Consider the following 22,834-nt stretch of genomic DNA (forward strand, 5'->3'; position numbering starts at 1 on the left):
AGACAATCTGCCTCTATAAAAAGAAAGTGGTCTGAATCTCTTGACACAGACCGGTTTTTACTCAACCGAGCATTTACATGGTATAAATATCATTACTCTTTCAATATCTGAAGATCCAGCAAAAAAACTGTCCCTTCTGAAGCAAAAAGCTCCCGTCTTTGGTTTCTGAACCTTCTTCTACAGCAGCGTAGGGTTTCCCATGGACGGCATGAACGACCATGAGAGAGCCATTGCTTGGCTTTGGGCCATTGAAGCCCTCGCAAGCTTCAAACAAGTAGACGCATCGCTTTTACACGGTATTCACAAACCTACATTCTTACTTCAATGTTTGATTTTTTCCTTTAATTTTTTTTTTTTCCAATCAATCTGTGTAAGTGTGTAGATTGAAGAAGATTAGGGTTTTTTCATGGCGTTTTGGTACTTTTTGGTGGCCTTTTCAGATTTGATTGCGTTGGCTCCACCATTGCCTGATGATATGGGGAATAATGCAAAGGAAAGGGTTGCTTTGAAATCTTTGGAGAGTTTGTTCAAGTTCGATTCTTGTAATGTGACGAGTGGTGATGTTCCTTCTTCTGCCCAGCGTTCGAAAATTGGCTTTAATTTGTCGGAAACTTGTCAAAATGTTCTCAAACGCATTGTAAATGAGGTGAAGTTCCCAACTTTTTGGCTTTAATGTGTAGGTAATTTGGATGAGTATCTAAAAGTGGTAGCTTTTGTGGCAACCCATATTCTTTCAGTATTTGTACCCTTTACGGGATGGAGTCCGTTTTTGTTCACCCCTAACCCTGGTGTAGCCTTATCCCCCTTTAACATTGTGGCACGATCTAGAATGCGGTAATGCTACACCAGAGTTTGGCGGGTGAGCAAAAATGAACTTTCTAAGATTTTTGGTAGTGGCTATAGTTGAACTCAACTCTCGTAAGATTTTTGGTAGTGGCTATGTTAAGCATACAAATATTTCTTTTGTCAGACGCCAGAATCTGATTTGAGAACGGGTGGACCGGGGCTGTTGAAATGGGATATTCAACCCTTTATTATGCATAAAAGAGCTTCTTTGCCCAAATGTGCATTGAAACAGGTAAGCCTTTGGCTTTTCTTTGCATATTTTGCCCTTCAATCGATTTTTCTGTATTGTTTAGAAATGAATTTGTGGAATTCTTTTTATGAACAGCTGAAAGATTCGATTCTTGATGGCACACATCTACATGCAGAAGTCTTGAGAAAAAAAGGCGGTTTAACACTTAGAAATGATGGAAATAGAGTTCTTTTGAGAGATAGTAATCCCAGGCTCAATGAGAGTGGCTCTAATGCTCAAAACATGGGAGTCAAGGGAATCACAGATCCTCTGATTATTGAGCATGAGAATAAACTATTGGAAGAACCGAGTAATGCAAATCTATTTCCTTCCAAAAGGCATAGGATTTCTTCAGATGCTGAAAACATGGAAGATGACAACCGTAGTAGCGCGAATGATTCTGATGACTGGAATATAAAATCCAAGAAGATGAAGCGGGATGCCTCTTACGTTTCAGAGTCTACAGAACAGAACCAAATTCCTTTACATGGAAAAAAACAGTTGGAAGATTTGTCTGAGAGGGAAAGCTGTGACTTGGCTGAAAATCAGATGGGAATGATGGAGGAAGGTGCGGTTTTAGAGGATTGTATTGATATTTATACTTCCTCAAAGAGATGTGGACAAAGCAGCGGTGATGCAATCCTTAAGAGTCAGTCAGAAAATCATCTTAATGCCACTTCAATGCCTCAAGATAAATTTATGGATGAAGCCCATCAAAATTTATGTATTGATCAAGCCAAAGATGATGGTGGGATTCATCCTGAACTAATAACATCAAGTGTTGCTCCTCCAGATGGAACTCAACAAAAGGTTTCTGCTAAAGTAGCAACTTGTAACAATGAGCATGAAAGTCATATTAAAGCATCACCTCCTGTTTCTACCGAGGGACCCCAAAACAAAAGCATCTCTGAAAGTGGCAATGGCTTGGTTATGGAGAATCTGGCAGATGAAAACCATAATTGTGTAATTGGTTGTGATGATCGCTGTGTAATTACCAGGAAGATGAAGTGGGATCCCTCATATGTTTTATGGTCTATAGAGAAGAACCAAATTCCTCTACATGTAAGAGAACTGTTGGAAGATTCATCTGAAAGAGATGTTCCACTTCCGGAGAGAGAAAGGTGTGACTTGGCAGAAAATCAGATGGGAACGATGGACAAAGGCAAGGTCATAGAGGATGGTCATGATGATCATACTACCTCAAAGAGGTGCGGACAAAGCACTGACCCTGCAGTCAATAAAATTCAGACAGAAAATCCGTGTAATGCTGGTTCATTGCCTCAAGACACATTTCAGGATGAAGTCCCTAAATATACATATAATGATGAAGCGGAAGATGATGGTGGGCTTCATCCTGAACAAAGAGCATCTTTTGTTGCTGCTCCAGATGAAACCCTGCATAAGATTTCTACTGAGGTATTCAATCGTAACAGTGAGCATGATTTTCATGTTGAAGTATCACTTCCTGCATCCACAGATGAATCCCAACAGAAAAGCATTGCTAATGAAGGTAAAGGCGATGAACATTGTCCTGAACCAAGAACTTTAGGTGTAGCTTCACTTGATGAAACCCAGAATGATTCTAACAGTGAATGTGATTCTCATGTTAAAGTGGCACATCCTGCATCTGACGAGGAGTCCCAGCAGAAGAGTATTGCTAATGAAGCGAGAGAGCTCTTGGACTGGCTATGTCATTATGAATCAGAGACCATGACTGATAGTGTTGAATTTCATGATGAGAAGATTGATGCTGTCATGAAGAAGCATGCTTTGTTGAGCTCTCAATCCACATCCAGTCAATTCTCCGAGACAACCAAAAATGTCTGTAAGAAGCCTAATGAAGGCAGTCTGTTGATCTGTGATACCAGTAATTGCCCTGTTGTGGTTCATGAAAACTGGCTGCGTTCCTCAGACATTTTATATGAGAAGGATAACTTTAAATGCCCCTTCTGTTCGTATTCTCTTGCTCTTACTGAATACCTTGATTCTAAGAAAAGAGCCTCAATGTTGAAGAAAGACCTAGATGCATTTATTCATACTCTGGAACATCAACCAAAAGAAAGCCTCGGAAGCGAGCACAACAAAGAGAATATCTGCATGAGAAAATTTCATGAGGATCTGAATGCAAAAACTAAAAATCATCAGAATGGGCATTTGGGAAAGAGTGTAGAACACCTCGGAAAGCAATGTGAAGAACGTGCAAATGAAGTCAATGACCCTCAACTACAGAATATTATAGGCACCGAGCAACAAGTAGCACCTTCTGGATCTTGTATTCCTAACAATTCAGAGTGTAGAGATGAAAGTGTAACTCTAGTTGGTATAAACCTGGATGTATCAACTGGTGAAAAAATATGGAAAGAAAAGGTGATCCAGAAGTGCATAGCTGTGGTAGGGCTTGATGGATGTCAGAACCAAGTACCAACTAAAGGTGATACTTTGTCCGTTAAAAATACAGTAAGCCTCCTTGTTGACCAAAGACAAGCTGTAGTATCTGAGAAAGGAGGTCTGCAGCAGCACATTAATTATGCGCCAAGGGAACAAGGCCATGCACTTAATGTTGATTCCGAGCAAGCTGGTGCTCAAAAGTCTAGCACTTCCAATTACAACACAAGACTCCGGAAGAAAATTCCCTAGTAAGTTATTGGCTTATAAAGTGTTTTCATTTCTATTTTCTTTTTAGTGTCTACTTTCATGCCTTATTGAAATGTAAAGTACACTGTCTACATGCTCAATAATGTCTGAATAAAGTCAGTATTTATGTTAACCCGATCTTTAATTGCAGTCCTGTATTTTCCCCAATATACCCATATACTTACCTGTTGATTAGAAAGCAGTGATTTGAGAATTCGATTGCAGTAGTTGTGAAGTGAGAATAATCCTTTTTTTGTGTCTTGTAGCACATCCCCGCCCATCTCTCAGTTAAGGCGGGTAAAAGTTCCGTGGAGCGTTGAGGAGGAAGAAATGCTTAAGGTTCCTGGGTTTCTATCTAATTTACCTTTAGAAAATTATGTTCGGTTCCATTTTAAATTGATTACCTGACTGTAGTTAATTAATTGCATGTATGTTGCTTCAAAATATTTGATTATAACTCTTTTATATGACTGCAGAAGGGAGTTCAAACCTTTTCAAGAATTGATGAAAGAACTCTTCCATGGAAGCAAATATTGGAGTTTGGTGGTTCTGTGTTTTTGCATAGTCGTACGCCAGGGGACCTTAAGGACAAATGGAGGAACATATGCAGACGGCGTCCAAAGTCGAATTGAAGTGGTCAGTTACATATAAGGATATGCTCTCTTATTTTGGTCCACCTCTGAAATTTCATTTGTCATGGTACCAATTTCCATAAGAAACCATTAATACAGAACTATACTGGGAAACTTTTGAAAGAGGCAATGACTGCTTCTTGCAGTTTACAGTTCAAACTTGAATTTCTTGTTTTTCGTTTTCATCTTTATATCCCTCAAATTCATTTCCAAATGGTGTGATGCTAAATTTCTACTTGATATTGATATCAGAGACCTCATTCCTTAATCAATCTTAAAATCTATTACTTATAACTGAATAAAAAACTGATTTCAAATATCCGTTGATCCATGCTGCCCTCCAGAATCTTTCCTTTCCAACACATGATCTAGGAATTTCAGATCAATAGTTGTATTGAAATCAACCTTAAAAACTAACCCTCCTTTTTAAACGGTTACTCTCTTTCATCACTTCATTTGCAGTCATCATATTTTATCTCAGATGTTACCCTTTGGGATAACTTCAACGTTCTCTTGCGTTCGATCTAACCCCTGTATTGCTATGAATCCCTGATATAGCCTTTGTCCTAAAAATATGATTGCTGAATAGCATGTCAGCCATCTTTCCCCAGCCCTTCAAATCCCCCACCACCTTGGCGAGTTTACATTATATTTCTGGGCACAACTCCTCTGTCTGGATTCTGAAATAATGACGATGAATGTGGCCCTATATATTTCTCAGACCAAACTCTTGTATTTCCCTTAAAAATTTCAGTTGATTGTCGCGATGACTTTCACAATTTTACTTTTTACTCTTTTTCGGTTCCACATAGAAGCATATTTGTAACTACTTAATCTGAAATGCCTTCTATTTTACAGATGATGAATTTGATGGATGAAGGAAGGGAAAAAGTCGCAGTTGTGGTGGATGACATGATTGACACAGCTGGTTAGTTTTAATGCTCTAATGCTTTCTATAAAAGATAACATATATAGAACTTATGAAAACATTATATGAACACGGCAAGGAGCCATTCCTCCTGACAAGCTGATACATATACTGAAGTGACTGATTCAAACATAACATTTCCTTCCCCCTTGTTTGTGATGTTGTCATGTATGATTAATGGAACAAATCATATTTAGTTGTTGACCGAAATCATGTTTTAAAGAAAATCAAGGGAAATGAAAATTGTGTTCTTTCAGGATCCAATTTGAAGAAATCAGCATGCTCTTAAGGAGCCGAACCCAGTCTTTGGACCATTTTGGCCAGGGAACTTGGTCAGTCCGTAGCAAGATTGGGGAATGATTGGAGAAACTGTACTAACCACGTCCATCTCAGGTTTAAATTGCAAAAGGTTTCTCAAAATTTGTTCTGGTCACGAATCAAGATATACAACTGCATAACTTAACGGCAAATGTGGTTACCAGAATCATACGTTAACTGATCTGTTCTAATTTCAATCATGAGGGACCATGTTTTTGAACTAAACTATGGAATTAAATTTTTTGAAGAGATGAGAAACCTCGGTTCATTGACAGGACCATCTGATAGCTTATTTTATATCTGTTTCCAGATCTTTAAGTTACATTTTCTACTTCATTGACAGGACCATCTGATAGCTTATTTTATATCTGTTTCCAGATCTTTAAGGTACATTTTCTACTGTTAGTTGTGAGTTCAACTTGTTACTTGTCTTGGCAGTTTTGTGGCAGGTAGCTTTGTGTTTTGGTATTTTGTGCTTACTCCGAGTTTGACGGATGACGGAGATTATTTTTGTCATGCCAAAGGGGAATATAGGCGGATTTGAGGAAGTAGTAGTTAGTCATTGCCAGCCCTTGATGTTATTTATGCTGTGCTGATATGCTTTTTTGGGGATGTTAATCTGTAAATAGAACTGCATGCAACAAGCCACGAGACTGTCTTGTTGCCATAATTCTTAAGAAAAATGAGGAAAAATGCTACTGACCTATTTAATCGAACTTTCTTGCTCTATCTTTTTGGTTGTCCTTATTATGCAATGTTGCACGATGATCTGAACCGTTTACTTTCTAGTTTTCCCTACTAATATCAGCTCCACAAGAAATGATTAGTAAAATGTTAAACTGTTGGATTAGTGTTGTTTAAATTTCAGTGTTTACATAATAACAACGCGCAGCCGAGCGTTCATGTCATTCATCTTCCTGTGATTCAAAACCTGAGGCTCACATCATGAGTGACAAACCCAAAATACAAAATGTTCCAGAGAAGGAGAAAGATGTCGAGTTTTATCTGAAAACCAGCAGAAGACCACCAGGAGAAGCCACGGTCGATCTCAATGAGTTTCTTCAGCAGCTGGGGGTACTGGAAAAGGAGAGACAATCAGAGGCAACTGTGAAAACAGAAACTTTCATAGCTCCGGAATCTTCGATCGGAGAAGTTCATGATGAATTCGGACCCTTTGCTGACAAGAATATCAATTGGGATGCGTTGATTGAGATGCATAGGATTTCAAACCAAGGACCTTGTTTACCAGATGGAAGAGTAGGACCTGCTTTTGCGGGAGTTCGTTAGAGAGCGGCAATTAGTAGTCACTTAACATAATTAGCATGTTATGTCGTTAGACTGTCGATCTGATAATCCTCTCCATCCATAACTCTTCAGTCACATTTCTGATCATGAATTGAGAAGATTAGTCCATTGCCCTAGTAGTTGCAGAGACAGCACCGGATGTGCGATTTCCCTTGGTATGAATCAAGTATCGTTATGCTTACAGAGTTCATCAAACAAATCTCCAACATATCGCATAAGGAAAAGTGCATTAAACAAAATTTCAATTGGTATCAATACCATTAAGAATTATAAATTGTGTTTAATAGGTGTAACTTGTAAGTTGTCCTCTGCTTCAAAAGCAGTGCACGATCTTAGGGGAACTACATCCCCGAGGTATGGTATCGATCACCAAACACAGCCAGTTCGTAGATGCTTGTGGGGGCAGAGAAGCCGATTTTGCAATTTTGGTCATTCGTTGCTATACTCTGAGGCACTTAGATACTCACCATGCTCCTCAAAATACTCTATCAATCGCTTCAAGAATGCATCACTAGTCACCGTGTCTGTGTCGCATACAAGACAGCATTGCCTTCTTGCACGTGTTACAGCCACGTTCATTCGCCTGTGGTCCTTCAGAAACCCTACCTGAATTTTTGAAAATGCTCAAAATTTAATTTCTTGTATTATAGAATATTTGGTAATTGAGATGTCTACCGTCGAAATTTGAAAAAATGCATTAAGAATGGTACCAGGGATACACGAATACCTCTTTTTTTGAATTTGACCGAACCATTGAAATAATGATGGCTTCCTTTTCCCGGCCCTGGAAGCCGTCAACTGTTGAGATTTCCAAATCCTTTAGCTTGTCGTCATTGCTTCTCAACATCCTGAGTACGACAACCTGCAATACTAGGTCTGATATAAGTAAGAGAACAAACAAAAATCGATGCCATTGCTATTAGCATTTTCATGGAATGCTTGATTTTTATCTAGAAGCTATTGTAATCCCTCACCTTATTTAGAGAAATAAAGCTCACAAAAGAAGCTATTGCTTACAAGAACACAGGAAAAAGAAAGAAACTTAAGTACCTGTGCAGCATAAGGAGTGATAATTCCAATATCAGAAGCCTGAACACCGCTTTGAACAAGTCTCTTGGCATGGGCAATAGCAACATCGGCTTCCCCCTCATTCAAAGTGCTTTCTTCTTCATCCTTCTTTTCTTCCATGTCACACCTGACACCGATCAGCATGAACAGGCACAACAATTATACAAAAAGGAGTTTCTTTTATTAAAAGAACTAGGAAGGCTGTTAAGACAATGTGGTATAATATCTACTCATTTCTCACAACCTTCAAAATGTCTCTACTAGTAGCAATCCTACACTAACCTAAGAAAATTAATGGCACTTCATGTGGTGTTACTGTGTTACTATGAATGATGGTTTTCCAAATGACATGATAAAATGTCACACCTCACAACACTATGTAGAATTGGCATTAATTTCGAATAAGTGATTGTTCCATAAAGCATCCATATCAAGCATTTTCACATGAATTTGGCATGAAATAACCAAATAAATGGCAAAATAACCATCTCAACATAAAGCATATCACTCATGTTGTATGTGCGCAGTGTCATTTCAGTATTAGGAACAAAACACCAAAAACAAGAACCGGTACCCCTAGGTTTTACTTGACGGTTTTCTAATACCAACCTGCTGGTACTCCTACTGTTTAACATTTCACTCAAGTGCACAATGGCATTCCAAACCAAATTTCAAGAGGATATTGGTGATTTACTTCATATGATTCTAAACCTCCTCCAAGAAAGACAAAGTATTCTCAAAACAAACACGCTGAATGTTGGGTATATGGCTAGTATACACAGCATACCCAGCTGTGTCTATTAGAAGAAGGGTCGGTTCTGTAGAAGAGGTCGTCTTTACATCCTCCAGGTCCAAAAGCATATGCCCAGCAACACTTGAATGGGCCTTAATCTGTAATGAGATTAAACCACAAAATAATTTAACACAATCAAATGTAATGACTTTAATTTAATTTTCGTTTAACATAATAAAAATTCTAACAGTCAATTGATGATATAGTTCTACTCGGTAAGCCAGCATCCTGGCATGGTCTGAGCACCTTACTGTTGTAAAGCTCCTTTGATGACCAATCCATGATCTGCTCGTGCATGCGGTACTGGACAGTGAGCATAGACATGACTTCATTTCCATATATGTCTGCAAGGCGTTCAAAGAGGGTCCTTCCTAGACCTTTCTTCTCAGCTTCAGAACTCTGAATGGTAGGAGGAAGCTGAAGATGGTCGCCTGCAAGTATACATCTTGAACCCTAAAACAATGAACTCAGATACTTTAAAGTGAATTTTGGAACAAGCTGTACATGTATAATGAATTGCTTACAATGTAACTTTTTGGCTTTGGCTTTTGATTAATTTAAAATTACTAAAGACCTTTTCTTTTCTTGCAGTCATACAATAAACAGTGTACTTTTCCATGGAGCGCAGCTGTAACTTCAATATTTTACTTTTTTTTCCTTTGAATTTTAGTTTCCTCAAGTAACCAAATTTCTGAAAGAACACCCATAACATTTCTTTGAAGATCACCAACCAGCATGCATTACTATGTGAATGCATATGTGCATTTATGGAAATACATACGCAAATTGCTGTGCACATGTTCAAGTATATACCTTTGTATTAGAGCATTACCTTTAGTAAAGCCATCCAGCATGCTATCTCAAGTGCCTGAGCAGCTTCATCAATAATCACCAAATCAAATGAAGTATTGTCGAGCTTGCGAGAAGATGCCCCAGTCAAAGTTGTCAAAATCACATCTGCATTTTTTATTACATCTGTTACAGCTAGCTGCTGCCTTTTACGCTCTTCCCTAGAAAGAGTCCTAAGCTCCTTCTGGATTTCCCTCCTAGTGTTCTTATCTTTGGTCCTTAAGAGCTTCCCATTTAATGCCTGGAAAAATGCAATGTGCAAGTTCCTTTGATTAAGCCATGCAATGGTCAGTGAGACTTCAGTCTTCACCATATTAACCTCTACAATTAAGTCCTACTAAATAACTCCGAGTGTTGAAGGAGGGGCCGGGAATGGATATAATTAGGAAAGATTAAAGTTTTGATCCCTTCCGATGGAACCAAACGAAAAAGTACTACTGAATACATGAATACTAACAAGTTAGTTCAGTAAAACATCTCCATCAACAAAAAATGAAATGCAACTTTTATTTGAAATTGCATATATGCATAGATATCAAGTTCAAGGTTCAATTTTACTCTGCATAACTACCTTCATTTCCTTCCGAATGTCATTTGCCAGAGAACTGTTATCCCCTCGCAAGACCTGGCAGAAAGAACAATACATCGTCTATGGTAAGGACAACATTTCAAACAAATATAGGCTAGTATGATAAAGGGAGTGTCTATAGAGTGTGTTCTTTTTTTATATATTATCATGACATTTTCTAAAGTTTGTCGTAACACTGAATTTATCTTTTTATTTTATTTAATTTAGACGAACTAATGGTTTCTGATTTGGTTTATTTTCCAAGGTTGATCTTTTAAGGAGTGATTAATAATTTGATGTCATGGATCATTAAACCACATTGTTGGGTAATCCTAATCCCCACATGTGATCTTTTCTTTTCTTATAAAAAAGGCATCCTATTTAAAAGTTTTGCCCTATATGCACCATAATATAAAAAAATTAATGCATCTACTTAGAAATACACATCCATGCTAACACTATCTGTAATAATAGAAGCAGAAAAGAAAGCACTTGCAACTGAGGATGGCGGTAGAGTTATATTTTACATATATATATATATGTGTGTGTGTGTGTGTGTGTGTGTACACATTTATACATATTAGAGAAGATGCAAAGAAAGACAAGTATCCATGGCTTGCTCAAACGAAGTCAAATCTTCCTTTATAATAGAGAAAGAACTAATTTTCTTTTCGTTTTACGAATTTGAAGAATTCACATACCTGTGCATCCAGTGCACTGTCCAGCACTTGAGGTAGTAAACGTGCAGGATGCCCCACTCTCACTAACTTTACTCTGAATAAAGAAACAGCAATAAGTAATGAAGTGGTAAGCATGCAGGATGCCTCAAACCCACTAACTACTATCTACTTGATGAAACAAAAATCAGTAGATATCACAACGACCAACTTAAATTAAAAACAGATTTCATAAGTTAAACTGATGATCTCAGCACAATGGGGTGCAACAGACACGATGATTATTATTATCAGTTGAAAATATAAAATTATTGTGTTTAGTTAATTACTAATATGGTAACAATACGAGCTAAATATTTGGGTCATAAATCAACTAAGTCATTGGTCAACAAGCTAGTCCTGAATAGTTAACTGAAAATGTCTACTGAAGAAAGATTTTCGTAATTGACATATGGTATTCAAATAAAGGTGCCTCCATTGGAACCCAACTCTTATACAAGTACACCCATTTTTACATCTTGACCCATCTCTTTTAAAAAAAGAGTATAAAAACTAGGTGACGCAAAACATTCCCAAACAACCGCACCCAGTTCACTCAACTCCATCAAACCCAACCACTGAACCCAACAAGGAAGCATCTCCACAGAGGTCCATGTGTAGATCTCTAAAGTCCTCGAATTTTTTGTATATTCAGTTAAAATTGGGATAAAATATGGGGTCAAAACTTGAAACTTTGGAATCACAGTAGGACATTCTACGAACAGGTGATATGAAATGGTCTGCAACCTTAGAAATAGAATGACAGCAGAACTAGTGAAAGAAAAATAAACAAATATAAGAAGAAAGGAGAGGGAAACTAGTGGAAGTATTACAGGAAGCTTATATTCAAATTTTTCGTATTTTTGGTTAAAATTTGCATAAAAGATGGGGTTAAAATTTGGAATCACAGTAGGACATACTACGAACGGGTGACATGAAATGCATATATCAACATCAAAATCGGTTCTTTATGTACTCATAAGATTTGAAGTTTTGGTGTATGGTCTGCAACCTTAGCAATAGGTGACAGCAGAACTAGTGAAAGAAAAATAAACATATATAAGAAGAAAGGAGAGGGAGACCAGCGAAGGGATTACATAAAGCTTAAATTCAGGACCTTGATATTTCTTTGCTATAGTTAAAACTAAATTTTCAATTAAAAGCTGAAATCCTCAAATATAAAGGCAGTGAAATACTTGTGGCGTGCAAGTCGCTCAACAATGTTGTCAACAGCAATATTTGAAGCAGCACAAGCAAGAATCTTTGATCCACGTTTAACTTCTTGCAAGATAATTTCCACCACAGTTGTAGTCTTTCCCGTGCCAGGAGGTCCATGCAGCAAAAATACATTCTTTGATGACAGGGCCTTTGAAATGGCATCTCTCTATGGAGCAAAGAAAAGAGAAAAATTAAAATACAAAAAGAAATGCAGAAGGTGCTTTAGATACTGAGAAATGAAACATGGATAAACCTTGAAATACTGTATGCATGAAAAGCAAACTTGGATTAAGATGCTCATCAAAATAAAGAGGCACAGATACACAAAACAACAACAATAGGCATGGTCCTATATCGGTCAACTAATATTCAATACTCAAGGAAGAAATAACTTATCAGCTAATATTTGCTTAATCTCACTAAGGAGATCTAAAGGTGGAATTATTTGAACAAATAATAGCAGTTTTATTCATAAGAATTTTATGTAATTCAAACCCTAATTGTTAATAATACACAAGAAATTGATATAAAATAGAAGAGGCTATGATATCCTCAGGACCTCTACGGAGCAATTATGTGATCCTGTACGTGATGACATTATGTGCAGTGTGCACACACGTATACAGTGATAAAAATATGCATGCATTTACATAGTCTATGTTTGTGTTTGTTGAATGCATGTTTGTGTGTGTCATTCACTGAAGCCGCTGATTCAGAAGAACACCATTAATAGAATGTGTGATATTAACTCAAAATGACACATTTTGAGTGGACCGTTATGATTCAGAAGAAAGGGGAAAAAACACAGAAAATGTTCAAAATATTAGGCTTAAGGACCTGAGAATGATCAAGGTTTTTGTTAAATGGGGTGAATGTGACATCCTTCTTGGACACTGTTGGTGTCCTCTCTCCAAATAAGACAGGAATTAAATCAGATGCGGGGCCCTTCTGCACACCTTTGCTCAATTGTATCAAGGCATCCTTCATCCTCTGATATGTCACCTGAAACAAGCAGTTAATATTTTCAGCATTTTTTCCAATGACTATTAATCTGGCAGGGAATGAGATATAGAAGATCAGTAATGCCTACACAGACGATCGATTACTAAAAACTTTGATTGTTTCCTCATTGACAGCAATATTTTGGTAGAAACCAAATTTTAAATAACATTCCATGTCGATGATCAATATGATTTCAGGTAGGAAAGCTTTAAGAATCATATCACCATACTAACTAAACTGTAGCCTCTAAAGCAATGTGATAATTGAGGAAATTTGAGGAAATAAATCAAAGACTTAAGAATTTGAATTTCATACCTCATTTCCCAGTTTCTCCAACCGTAGAGGACTATTTAAACCATCTTCAGGAACATCATCAAAAGCAACAATGATTGATGAGTCCTGTTTAAAAAGCGCCAGCAAACCACCATCACAAGTAAGCTCAAGAGCATGATCCTCAACAACTAAAAATATAATGACCAAAAATGCAAGCATCCCTGCATAGAATTACCTTTAACCGATAAACTACACCTTGTCCAAGAGCAGGGGCCCCCAGATCAGTCTTATTTTGTTTTAGAACAACCACATCATGGGTGCTAAACTGCAAATTAAAAGAAGAGAAAATAATTGGACAAACTTTGGATAGTATGGTATAATTTGTAGCTTGGGATATCCTTCAATATGTTCGTTAAAATAACCACATCTAGCCTTGAAGCAATTTTACAACTCAGTAAGAAGAGCAAACATGGCAATAAAACTCACTGAGGGCGTAGAAGCGGGAGTATGGGTTTCTCACCTTGTGGGGAGGAAGAACATCTGCTTTGGTGGATTGAAACTCAAGAAGACTCTTCCCCATGAGTCCTGTCTATTCTCAAAACCAAAGATATAAATAGTTATTAGAACATTTTTATTGTTCAATGCTACACATGCCAAATACAAAAACTGTTGGCTTCGACAGACTGCATTCCTTCGTAGAAAAAAAGTTTCACCAAAAGAATTCCTATCGTTACTGAAAATATCATCCGTGTACGTTTTTCTAATTATGTTTTGAAAAATGCTGCAACTAACATGATCACTAGAGAAGAATCTTTAAGTAAACATTTCTCTTCAAAGAAAACTAAAGCTCTATTTGTTTAGACAAGACAGCTTCAAATTCTCTGGCAGTTAAAGCAAAACCTTATACAACCCTTATGTTGCATTGAAGCCAAAAGCGGAAGAAAATCAAGCAAAACATATTCTACAAAGCATTTTCCTAAAAAATTATTCTGTCAAAAGAAACTGAACCTAAGCATTTCTTTCTCTCTCTCTTTTCGGGTCGCCTCTGATTTTCCAAGCAATCGAATAAAGCTCGAAAGCATTAAACAGGAATCCATAGAAAAGTGGAAAGCAAATGCAACACTTGGTACCTGAGCATCAACACATTTCAAATTGAGAATGGTGGAGCCCTTCTTCTGAGCAGTGTCCAAGTTTCTGGAAGACCCAGTTATGATGGAGGCAGATATCTCAGCTTCCTGATTTCCAAATTAGGTTAGTTCCATAGAAGTCCATTTCTTTGCGGCATATGAACTGTCAATTGGAGTGCATAGAAACAAAAGCAGGAACAAAACTTAATGATTGATTGGTTAGAGAGAGAGAGAGAGAGAACCTTTTCGAGGTCGATAAGAGGGGCGGTGGTGGAGATGAACTGTTGGAGAGTGAGAGCCGGCAATTTCTGCTTCGTCTTCCCTCCCTCCATTGTCACACCTATGGCTGTTGCTGCTGCTGCTGCTGCTCTGCTTCTGGTGATTTAATAGATGAGAGAAGGGGGCTTAAGTCAGTGAGATAGGTACTTTAACGAAAAGTTCGTTGATTTTAACGAAAAATCTTTTTTTTTTACATTAAAAAATTAATTTGATACTATTTGTTTTACGTTTTATTTTCCTATTATCGTTAAAACTTAAAGTTTTAAAACTATTTTTATTAGTTTTCCTATTTTTTATTTTCCCATTTTCAACATTCTCTTAACCAAATTTCTTTTGGATAACTCACCAACTTCCTCTCTGTTTTTCTTCTAATTGATCAGTGTCGTTTTTTATATTTACCTATGCATATCAATATCGTCTAATAAGACCTGCTACAGAGGCCTATTCATTTTTATTTACGCCAAAGTCGTACGACTTTGGCGAACCAACTTCGAAGTCCAAAACCAAGGCCTGGACGATCATTTCATCTCTCTTCAATCTGTCCAAGGGCTTGAGCATGAGTCTCTCAACTACATAGACGATCAGAACTCAAGAATATCTCGTCTACTTAAATGCGTACGTACACATCATTCAACATATTGAAATAACTACTGCAATCATGTGAACCGCCTCAATATACAATTGAAGGTTAAGGCCAAATAACCAGTCCACCCTTGCTTTGGCTCAGCGATACGATCCAGTTTGCTCCTTCTTCAATGCCTTTAAATAGAACCAGAGGCCTTCAAGCTTGGGACTCTTGTCAAATTCAATCTCTATGATTACACAAAAATCTTGAATGATTCTTCAATCAACCCAATTGTTTTTCAGCGCAAAGCTAATTGCTCTTCTGCAAAAACCAACTCTCAAGTCCCTCAGCTACAAACTCAAAGCCTTCATTCAAAGCAAACACTGTCTACGATCCCTGAGATTTTATTCTTATGTGAAATTGTAACTAATAAATCATTTGCAAGCATGAGATTTTATATAATTGAAACTTAGTCCTACCTAACTACATAGAACTTTATGTTCCAAAAAAATTCTCTTTTGATGGAATTAAAATATGTGAATGCTTAGAAAATTAAAACTCGAGATGTTGGACGGTTTGTTATTGGTGTGTTGAAGGCTTCAACCGCCTAAATCAAATCGCACCAAACCGCCATACCGATCAATAATGGTGGCATTGGTCAAAATCAAACTACAGCAAACCGTTTTAAGTACTAGTTGGTTCGATTATATTTTTTGTGTCAACCAGAATTAATCCAAACCATATTTTTCTTTTTGTTTTTTTATTTGAAAAAACCACTACATTTTGTCTATCCTTTCTGGTTAATGGATGACCCTTGCTTTATATGGGAGTAGTTTAAATGGACTGTAATTTGCAACACAAGAAATATGACCAACACAAGGATAGAGAAAAATTCCATCACATAATCTGTTTCCACGGACAAATGTACACTAGAGTCTTGATATTTGTTTGTTATCTGGGCAAATCAACATGAATCTCCACATCGACAAAAACATATGCGCCTAAAATTTAAACCTTTCAAACTAAATCCGTCACTCCAGAAAATTACACGAATAAATAACAACTATAACGGCTAACTGGTGACAACGGCATCCCATTTTCTACAACAATCTATCTTCCTCCCTACGTATATAAATCTGTCTTCCCCATAAGAATAAGCGAGGCCTACGCAGCTGGAGGTGAGTTGCCAATTCAAGCACAATTGTAACTCGTTTCAAGCATACACATCCAGCTAACGATAACCTCAGATTCTTCCCGCAAAACCAGCCACAATATTGATACAAAAGATATGTCACAAGTTTTATACTACAAGACGGAAAGCAAGGGGAATACCCGATCTCCACCCTCAATCCCTGCCAATGGAAGAATGTCTCTGGGCACCAGGTGGTGCAGTTGGCCTTGGGAAGTGATAGTTCAACTGTGCACCGGCAATTTGGGGGGCTTCCACATAGGGGCTCTGTGACACCTAGTATAAAAAAGAGAAACAAGATAAAGCATTAATGATACAACAAACGTACAAGGGTTTCTACTTTCTACTTTCTCCCCACTCATCAACTCTCTCATCATTCCCCCAAAACAGGAAAAACGTAAAACATCTAGTTTCAGCTGTATTGGTCTCTATTATGGTTCTTACTCGTGTGTTTCACATGTTTACAGTAACTTTCCTTTCTATTCGGATCATTTGAAATGTGTGATTGGAGTAACAGAATTACGTTGGTTGTTAAAAAATAAAATAAAATAAAATATTTCCATTGGAAATTTAATAAAGCCATTACCCTAACTACTATTTAAGGTCAATTCACTTTCCGTTGTCATCAACGAGCAGAACTTACCAAAATTTACATTGGTTTTTACTTTTCAGGAGCATAAGCACTGGTTGTACTTGCAATCTTGAGTTTAATCAAATTGTTCTTTTTCTATTTTTGTCATTTTGTACCTCTCACAATGGTGTCAAATGAGTTGATGCTGTTTGTTTCCAGCAAGTAATACCTTGTTAGGAACCATTTATAATTAGAAAAACGCAATAAAAATGATGCAAATGTGGAATGCCTATGTTTAAGAAGTACATAACAAACGGTCATGTCCCAAAACTAGAAAATACCAAATGTCAAAAACTACGCATTCTGGGCCGTCTTGAAATGCTATTTGATGAAATCCGAACAAGGATATACACATAAAATGAGTTTATCAAACGTGAAGATACCTGTGGCTCAAATGCAGTGTAAGATGGCTCGTCAAGAAATGAGGACCTTGGTGTTGTTATAGGAGACGAGGTATCATTGCTTGATTCACTTCCATTCAGTTTATGGACTCTACTATTTTGTGCAGGTTCACCATCATTCCCACCGGTTGACTTAGTTCTCTACAATAAAATGTCATAGCTTCCATATGTATTAGACAATGGAGATTACAGCAACATAAAATCATAAAATTAGGTTAAGAAAAACAATACCTGGAAGATTCTGCCAAGAGTTTTCAACCCCTTTGCCCGCGCACGGAGTTCCTCTTTCTTGGCATTGCTGTCTTGAAGAACCTAAAGATCAAATGAAATATTACAATTGAGACCGGAATTTTGTTCATGTTTTAGATAACTACCTAATAAAACAGAGGGGCAGCAACCAACCATCTGACAAACACGAGAAAGAGTGGCCTCAATATCAGCCACATTAAGCTTCCACAGGGAATCAATCATCAACTTCTTGTGAGATTGCATGTATTCTTCGAGCTCTTCCTCTGTATAATTTCCTTCTGCACTTAGCTGCTTTTTCATGTCTTCCTGCAGCTGGATCAAAGCAATTGCACCTGAAAAAATATAAGTCCATTAACCAAAGCATATATTAGCGTAGCCAGCAAACTTGTGTGCATTTGTGAGAACGTATCCCTTACACATGTCAAAAAACAGACAGAAAACACATGAATATTCTTTTCCTGTCAAATATTTGAATACATACGGATGAAGTGGATTGGACTCTATTAGTTTGGGTAAGATCAGTCCCCACACCCTGGTTAGGCCCATAGGTCAATTAATTATTGGAGCCAAAAGTTACAGTCACCATGATAACAAAGATTTAGGACACGACTGTCAATGACCGAATCCAGAATGATCTGCTAACCTGTTGCTGCTGTTACTTGGGATTTAATGAAATGCCCTTTATTTCTAAACCACTCTGCAACAAATGGCACGCCCAAATATATTGCTTTCTTGCCTAGCTCCTTTGCTGATTGTCTGGCATAGATGTAGCCAATCGTATTCAACATATCAACACCATAGGCTGTTGAAAATAGACAATATCATTGAAAATGATAGTGAAAATTAGATAATACTCATAGAAACAGATCCATAGGGCATTAATCAACATCTGAACTAAATGTCAATGTATTTATAGAAAGAACCAAGGAACTAAAATTGCCGATATAACTAATATTTTAGCCAATATATCACGAAAATCAAGGGAGGGGGGAAGGGCTGAACCCACTTGCTATGCAAAGTAATTATAAGTTAACCGTGTTACAAATCTATATGTTAAATGAAGCGTTATTTGTTAGCTTTGGATTTTAAAGAAATTTCAAAGATAATTTGTATGTTTTTATTTCTAGTTTTTATTATTTTCATTTTTCACCCATATTTCTGCCAATATCGATATATTTTGATATTTCTCCGCAATTCAGCTACCGAAACCGATATTCAAATCCTTGGAAAGAAGAAACAATGTAGGAGCTAAAATGGCAATGCTTATGGATAGTGTTTTCAGGATCTCAAATTGTATGGTCCCAAAACCTCATCTAATTTTACACGAGCCAACTTAAAAGCAGTTGAAAATATTATATTCTTGTCAACCAAAAGCACCACATGCAACGAATTACCTGCATTGGAAAGCCTTGCAACTTCAGCTTCAGCATGACTAACAAATTCCTCTTTGTTGCCTTGCACATATTGGTTGAGTCGATTTTTTAGTGTTTCTGCAAGCTTTTCTTCTCTTTCCTTTTGAACAACCTGCAGTAAAGGGATATTGGCAATTTTTCCACACATTAAGCATTCTTTAATGATAAAGACTTGTTCTTTCCAAAAAAAGATAAGAGGTTTGTTTATCCAAATATCAAACTGATTAAAAGGACGAAGTAGAAGATGCAGGTATCCAATTGGTGAATCCGGTGGAGAAACCCAAATTCGTGATAACAAAAGAAACAATTACTTCACATTACCAATATATTAAATGTATGGCTCCCAATTTAATTTCAAATCAAGTTGTTCCCATCCATCAAAGAAAATTGCAGGTAAACTGGGTCAGTGAGAAAAATTAAACAAACTGTACCCGCATTTTCTCTTGCAACTTTTTGGGATCAAACTGTTCGCCTTCTGTGAAAATATCTAGGGAAGCCATTGATGCCATGGCTAGCTGTCCAATATATTCCTCGAAAAGCTCACTACCAAAAAGCATGGCGAAGATCGCTGCAGGATCAATAATTGCGTCACTGAAATAAAAGGACCATTTTGAAAAATGTTAGAAGCACGCAACTAAACACACACATTGCGATACGCACAGTAAACCCATAAGGTGTCACTGTGTCAGCCACCTTTTAGATCTTAAAATTCATATATTAATGAAATAAGAGAACAAAACTAACGTTGAAATCCCTGATTTTCCATTAGCATCATACGCTTGGCGTTGGCTTGGGTCGCTTAACACTTGGTAAGCTTCTCCCAAAACCTGAATCAAATGCGAAAAAATGTATATATACTTGGTAAGCCTACACTAGATCAACGAAAGAAGTTACTAATAATTCAATTTCAAGTCCAACCCTCTTCACAAAACAACCTTCCCACATTAGACCATCATTACACATGTTGCGGAAATGATGGTATAAAGGGAGAAAAGGGGTTGTGAATCCAGTATCGAGAACTTGTAGTTTCTAAAATACAAGTTCGTGGAAGTAAATAGCAACTCTCTAATGTCGCAAATGCATTGTAGTGACCATAATTTATAATTTGATGGGCATTAATTTAAATGAAAAACAAAAGCAAGTCTTACCTGAAAATTTTGTGCTGCAAGTGGATCATTTGGGTTTTTATCTGGATGAACCTGCCTTGCCTGCAATCCAAAAGAATCAAAATACTCAATTTTTTTTACATTTGTTGGAAATGCTTGTTAGAAAAGCACTTCTGCCCAGACTGAAAGCGTTTCTATTAAAACCACGTCAACAATTTTAACAAAAATGCAAGTGCTTGCTTCCTGGAAGAATCCCATAGCAGGTGCTTCTTCCAAACATTGTCACAAACGCTTTTGATGATCTAAAAGCACTTCCAAACAGGCCCTAATATATGCAACTGATACAATTAACATCGCTAAGTGTTGTTAGCAACATGGGTTGGATCTAGTATGCTTATTGCCTAATCGATTGTGGAAGAAGCAACTAATTACGAATCAAAACTTCCGACTAATTACCGCTAATCAAAATTAAAGCTAATATTAATAATAATAATTCTCTCAGTTTCTGCTAAAAATTAACTGACCTTCATGTAATAAGCTTTCTTGATCTCCGCCTCGGTGGCGGACGGGCTCACGCCGAGGACGTCGTAGTACTCCGTTTCCTTGACCATTTCTTCCGATCGGTCAAAATCTTCGCTTCGCAGTTTGGAGGGAGGAGCCAAAAATAATAAAAATAAAAATAAAAATAGAGAAGAAAAATAGAGGACGAGGAAGAAGAAAAGTAGGATAAGAGAAAATAATAATCGAAATAAATAAAAAGATTCCCCTTCCCACGTCCCCACGCGTAGACGCGCAATTGCCGCGTAATATTTAATTTATTTAGTACTACCACCTCCTATTCCTAAGTCATTAATTAAGTTAATTAATCTTTGTTAGGACCAAAATTTTAAAAATTAAATTGATTCGTACAAAGACCTTGGGCAACTTGGCGTTGACTCTTAGCCTCCCACGTAATTAACTTACTACTTAAGTTATAAGTCACAGTTGTCACTTGTTACTACGATCTAACCGTTTTCGCTTGTAAAAATTATGAAGCTTAACTCACTCTTCCACCTCATTAATGTAGATAAAATCGTTTATTAAAAAAAAAAAAAAATTCCTCTCAAAAGATCTCAGACCAAATTAGTAGGAAGAATTTTGATTGACCGGAAAAAGAGTGATAATACTTCATACGTTGAGCAAAAGAGCAATGAAGAAAATAGATGCTAAATAGTTTCCACATGTTGTAAACGTAAGAGTAAATTGTAGTAATAGTCCATCAACTAAAAATTCATTACTATTAGTTCCTCAATTTATCTAAATGTGTAACTATAGTCTTTTTCGTCAACTTCGTCAAAATGAGTTATGTTGGAATGATTATTGCTACAATTGAGGTCCCTCAACTCTTCAAAACATGTAGATATGGTTTTTTTTCTTCAACTTCGTTAGAATTTTATCAAAATGAGTTATGATGGAATGACAATTTTTATAATTGGGTTAAAATTGAGGTACCATTTCTCCAGTTAGATTAAAGTTGAAGGATCGATGGTAATGAAATTTTAGTTGAGGAACCATAGTTGCACGTTTTGATGAGTTAAGGTACCAATATTAATAAATTTTTAATTAAAAGATCATTTCTCTAATTAAGTTAAAGTTAAGAGATATTGTTACAATTTACTCTAAACATAAATAGCAAATAGGACAAGTATTTGGTAGATCGGAAATTGGGCAGGCCCAGCCCAGCCTCAAGAGGTCAGGACACAAGCCCTACCAAACTCTAAATTTTTTGGCCCTACTAATTAAATGCCCGGCCGCCCCTATATATAAAATAAAAAATAAAAAAAAAACTTTAACGAAAAATCATATTTTTACACTAAAAAGTCAATTCTGATACTATTTACTTTACCCTTTAATTTATCCTTATCGTTAAAATTTAAAATTTTCAAATCATTTTCATTAGTTTTCCTTATAAAAAATGTAAAGCTCTGGTCTTGTTTTGTAGGTTTATAATGTTTTCTCAATGCCATAGAACACAAACAAAGACGTTTCTTCATAGCCTTAAAAGAGAATCTTTGATGACACCCACATCTACGGTGTTATTATTAATCGTCATCTAGTAAACATTATATGATGTACTTTCTGCGTTATTAATGAAATAATTTTGTAGTGGTTAGTGAGTAGCCTATTTTTAGAATTATTGTACATATTATATGGTTCATGAGTTGTTTAGCACGAGTATTGAGAAAACATCATATACCTAAAAAACAAGCGTTTCAAGCATCACAGACATTGAAGAAATGTGGCCCCCCCCCCCCACCTTCTCTTTTTTTTTTTTTTTTTTTAAAATGTTCTTCTTTAAGGACATATAAAACGTCATATATGTCACAACAAGCTTCGTTGTTCAAGCACAATGGTGCGAAAACAGCGTCGTAAAAAAACGTCATTTGAGATCCAGGTCAAGCCACAAAGTATCAAACAATCTTTTCTGTGGTTATGTTGAAACTTGTGTATATCATG

General features: G+C 36.7%; 3 protein-coding genes across 10 annotated transcripts; 1 reads left to right on the forward strand and 2 right to left on the reverse strand.

Moving 5' to 3' along the window:
• Positions 1–105: 105 nt before the first annotated feature.
• Positions 106–6,303, forward strand: LOC137712626 (uncharacterized). 4 transcript variants are annotated; one of them, XM_068451736.2, is made up of 9 exons: positions 106–296; positions 441–646; positions 971–1,078; positions 1,172–3,711; positions 3,976–4,048; positions 4,186–4,345; positions 5,200–5,269; positions 5,527–5,662; positions 6,026–6,303. In XM_068451736.2, the coding sequence occupies exons 1-6, from the start codon at positions 200–202 to the stop codon at positions 4,339–4,341; spliced, it is 3,180 nt and encodes a 1,059-aa protein (XP_068307837.2). In that variant the 5' UTR covers positions 106–199; the 3' UTR covers positions 4,342–4,345; positions 5,200–5,269; positions 5,527–5,662; positions 6,026–6,303. The 4 variants fall into 4 exon arrangements, with proteins under 4 accessions (XP_068307837.2, XP_088540180.1, XP_088540182.1 ...); XM_088684054.1 differs by having other exon boundaries at positions 4,186–4,408; positions 5,527–6,303; XM_088684056.1 differs by lacking the exon at positions 5,527–5,662 and having other exon boundaries at positions 4,186–4,408.
• Positions 6,304–7,123: 820 nt separating this feature from the next.
• LOC137712627 (uncharacterized) lies at positions 7,124–14,929 on the reverse strand. 4 transcript variants are annotated; one of them, XR_015955666.1, is made up of 15 exons: positions 14,749–14,927; positions 14,510–14,614; positions 13,900–13,968; positions 13,615–13,704; positions 13,422–13,505; positions 12,942–13,106; positions 12,083–12,270; positions 10,872–10,944; positions 10,174–10,227; positions 9,586–9,843; positions 9,000–9,206; positions 8,748–8,851; positions 7,943–8,087; positions 7,620–7,768; positions 7,124–7,498 (listed from the first exon to the last, which is right to left on the reverse strand). XR_015955666.1 is itself a non-coding variant. In XM_068451737.2 (15 exons), exons 1-15 carry the CDS (start codon positions 14,836–14,838, stop codon positions 7,322–7,324), a joined length of 1,944 nt encoding a protein of 647 aa, XP_068307838.2. In that variant the 5' UTR covers positions 14,839–14,929; the 3' UTR covers positions 7,124–7,321. The 4 variants fall into 4 exon arrangements, 1 of the variants encoding a protein (XP_068307838.2); XR_015955667.1 differs by having other exon boundaries at positions 7,620–7,754; positions 8,655–8,851; XR_011065233.2 differs by having other exon boundaries at positions 7,620–7,754; positions 8,570–8,851.
• A 1,303-nt stretch (positions 14,930–16,232) lies between these two features.
• LOC137713217 (chaperone protein dnaJ 10) lies at positions 16,233–21,127 on the reverse strand. 2 transcript variants are annotated; one of them, XR_015955723.1, is made up of 11 exons: positions 20,863–21,124; positions 20,381–20,440; positions 19,977–20,059; positions 19,664–19,823; positions 19,215–19,344; positions 18,464–18,622; positions 17,974–18,152; positions 17,803–17,883; positions 17,554–17,712; positions 17,183–17,315; positions 16,233–16,815 (listed from the first exon to the last, which is right to left on the reverse strand). XR_015955723.1 is itself a non-coding variant. In XM_068452495.2 (10 exons), exons 1-10 carry the CDS (start codon positions 20,947–20,949, stop codon positions 16,696–16,698), a joined length of 1,218 nt encoding a protein of 405 aa, XP_068308596.1. In that variant the 5' UTR covers positions 20,950–21,127; the 3' UTR covers positions 16,233–16,695. The 2 variants fall into 2 exon arrangements, 1 of the variants encoding a protein (XP_068308596.1); XM_068452495.2 differs by lacking the exon at positions 17,183–17,315 and having other exon boundaries at positions 20,863–21,127.
• Positions 21,128–22,834: the final 1,707 nt, after the last annotated feature.

The sequence above is a fragment of the Pyrus communis genome, chromosome 14 (assembly GCF_041283825.1).
Source record: "Pyrus communis isolate YQ-2024b chromosome 14, ASM4128382v1, whole genome shotgun sequence".
Taxonomy (NCBI): domain Eukaryota; kingdom Viridiplantae; phylum Streptophyta; class Magnoliopsida; order Rosales; family Rosaceae; genus Pyrus; species Pyrus communis.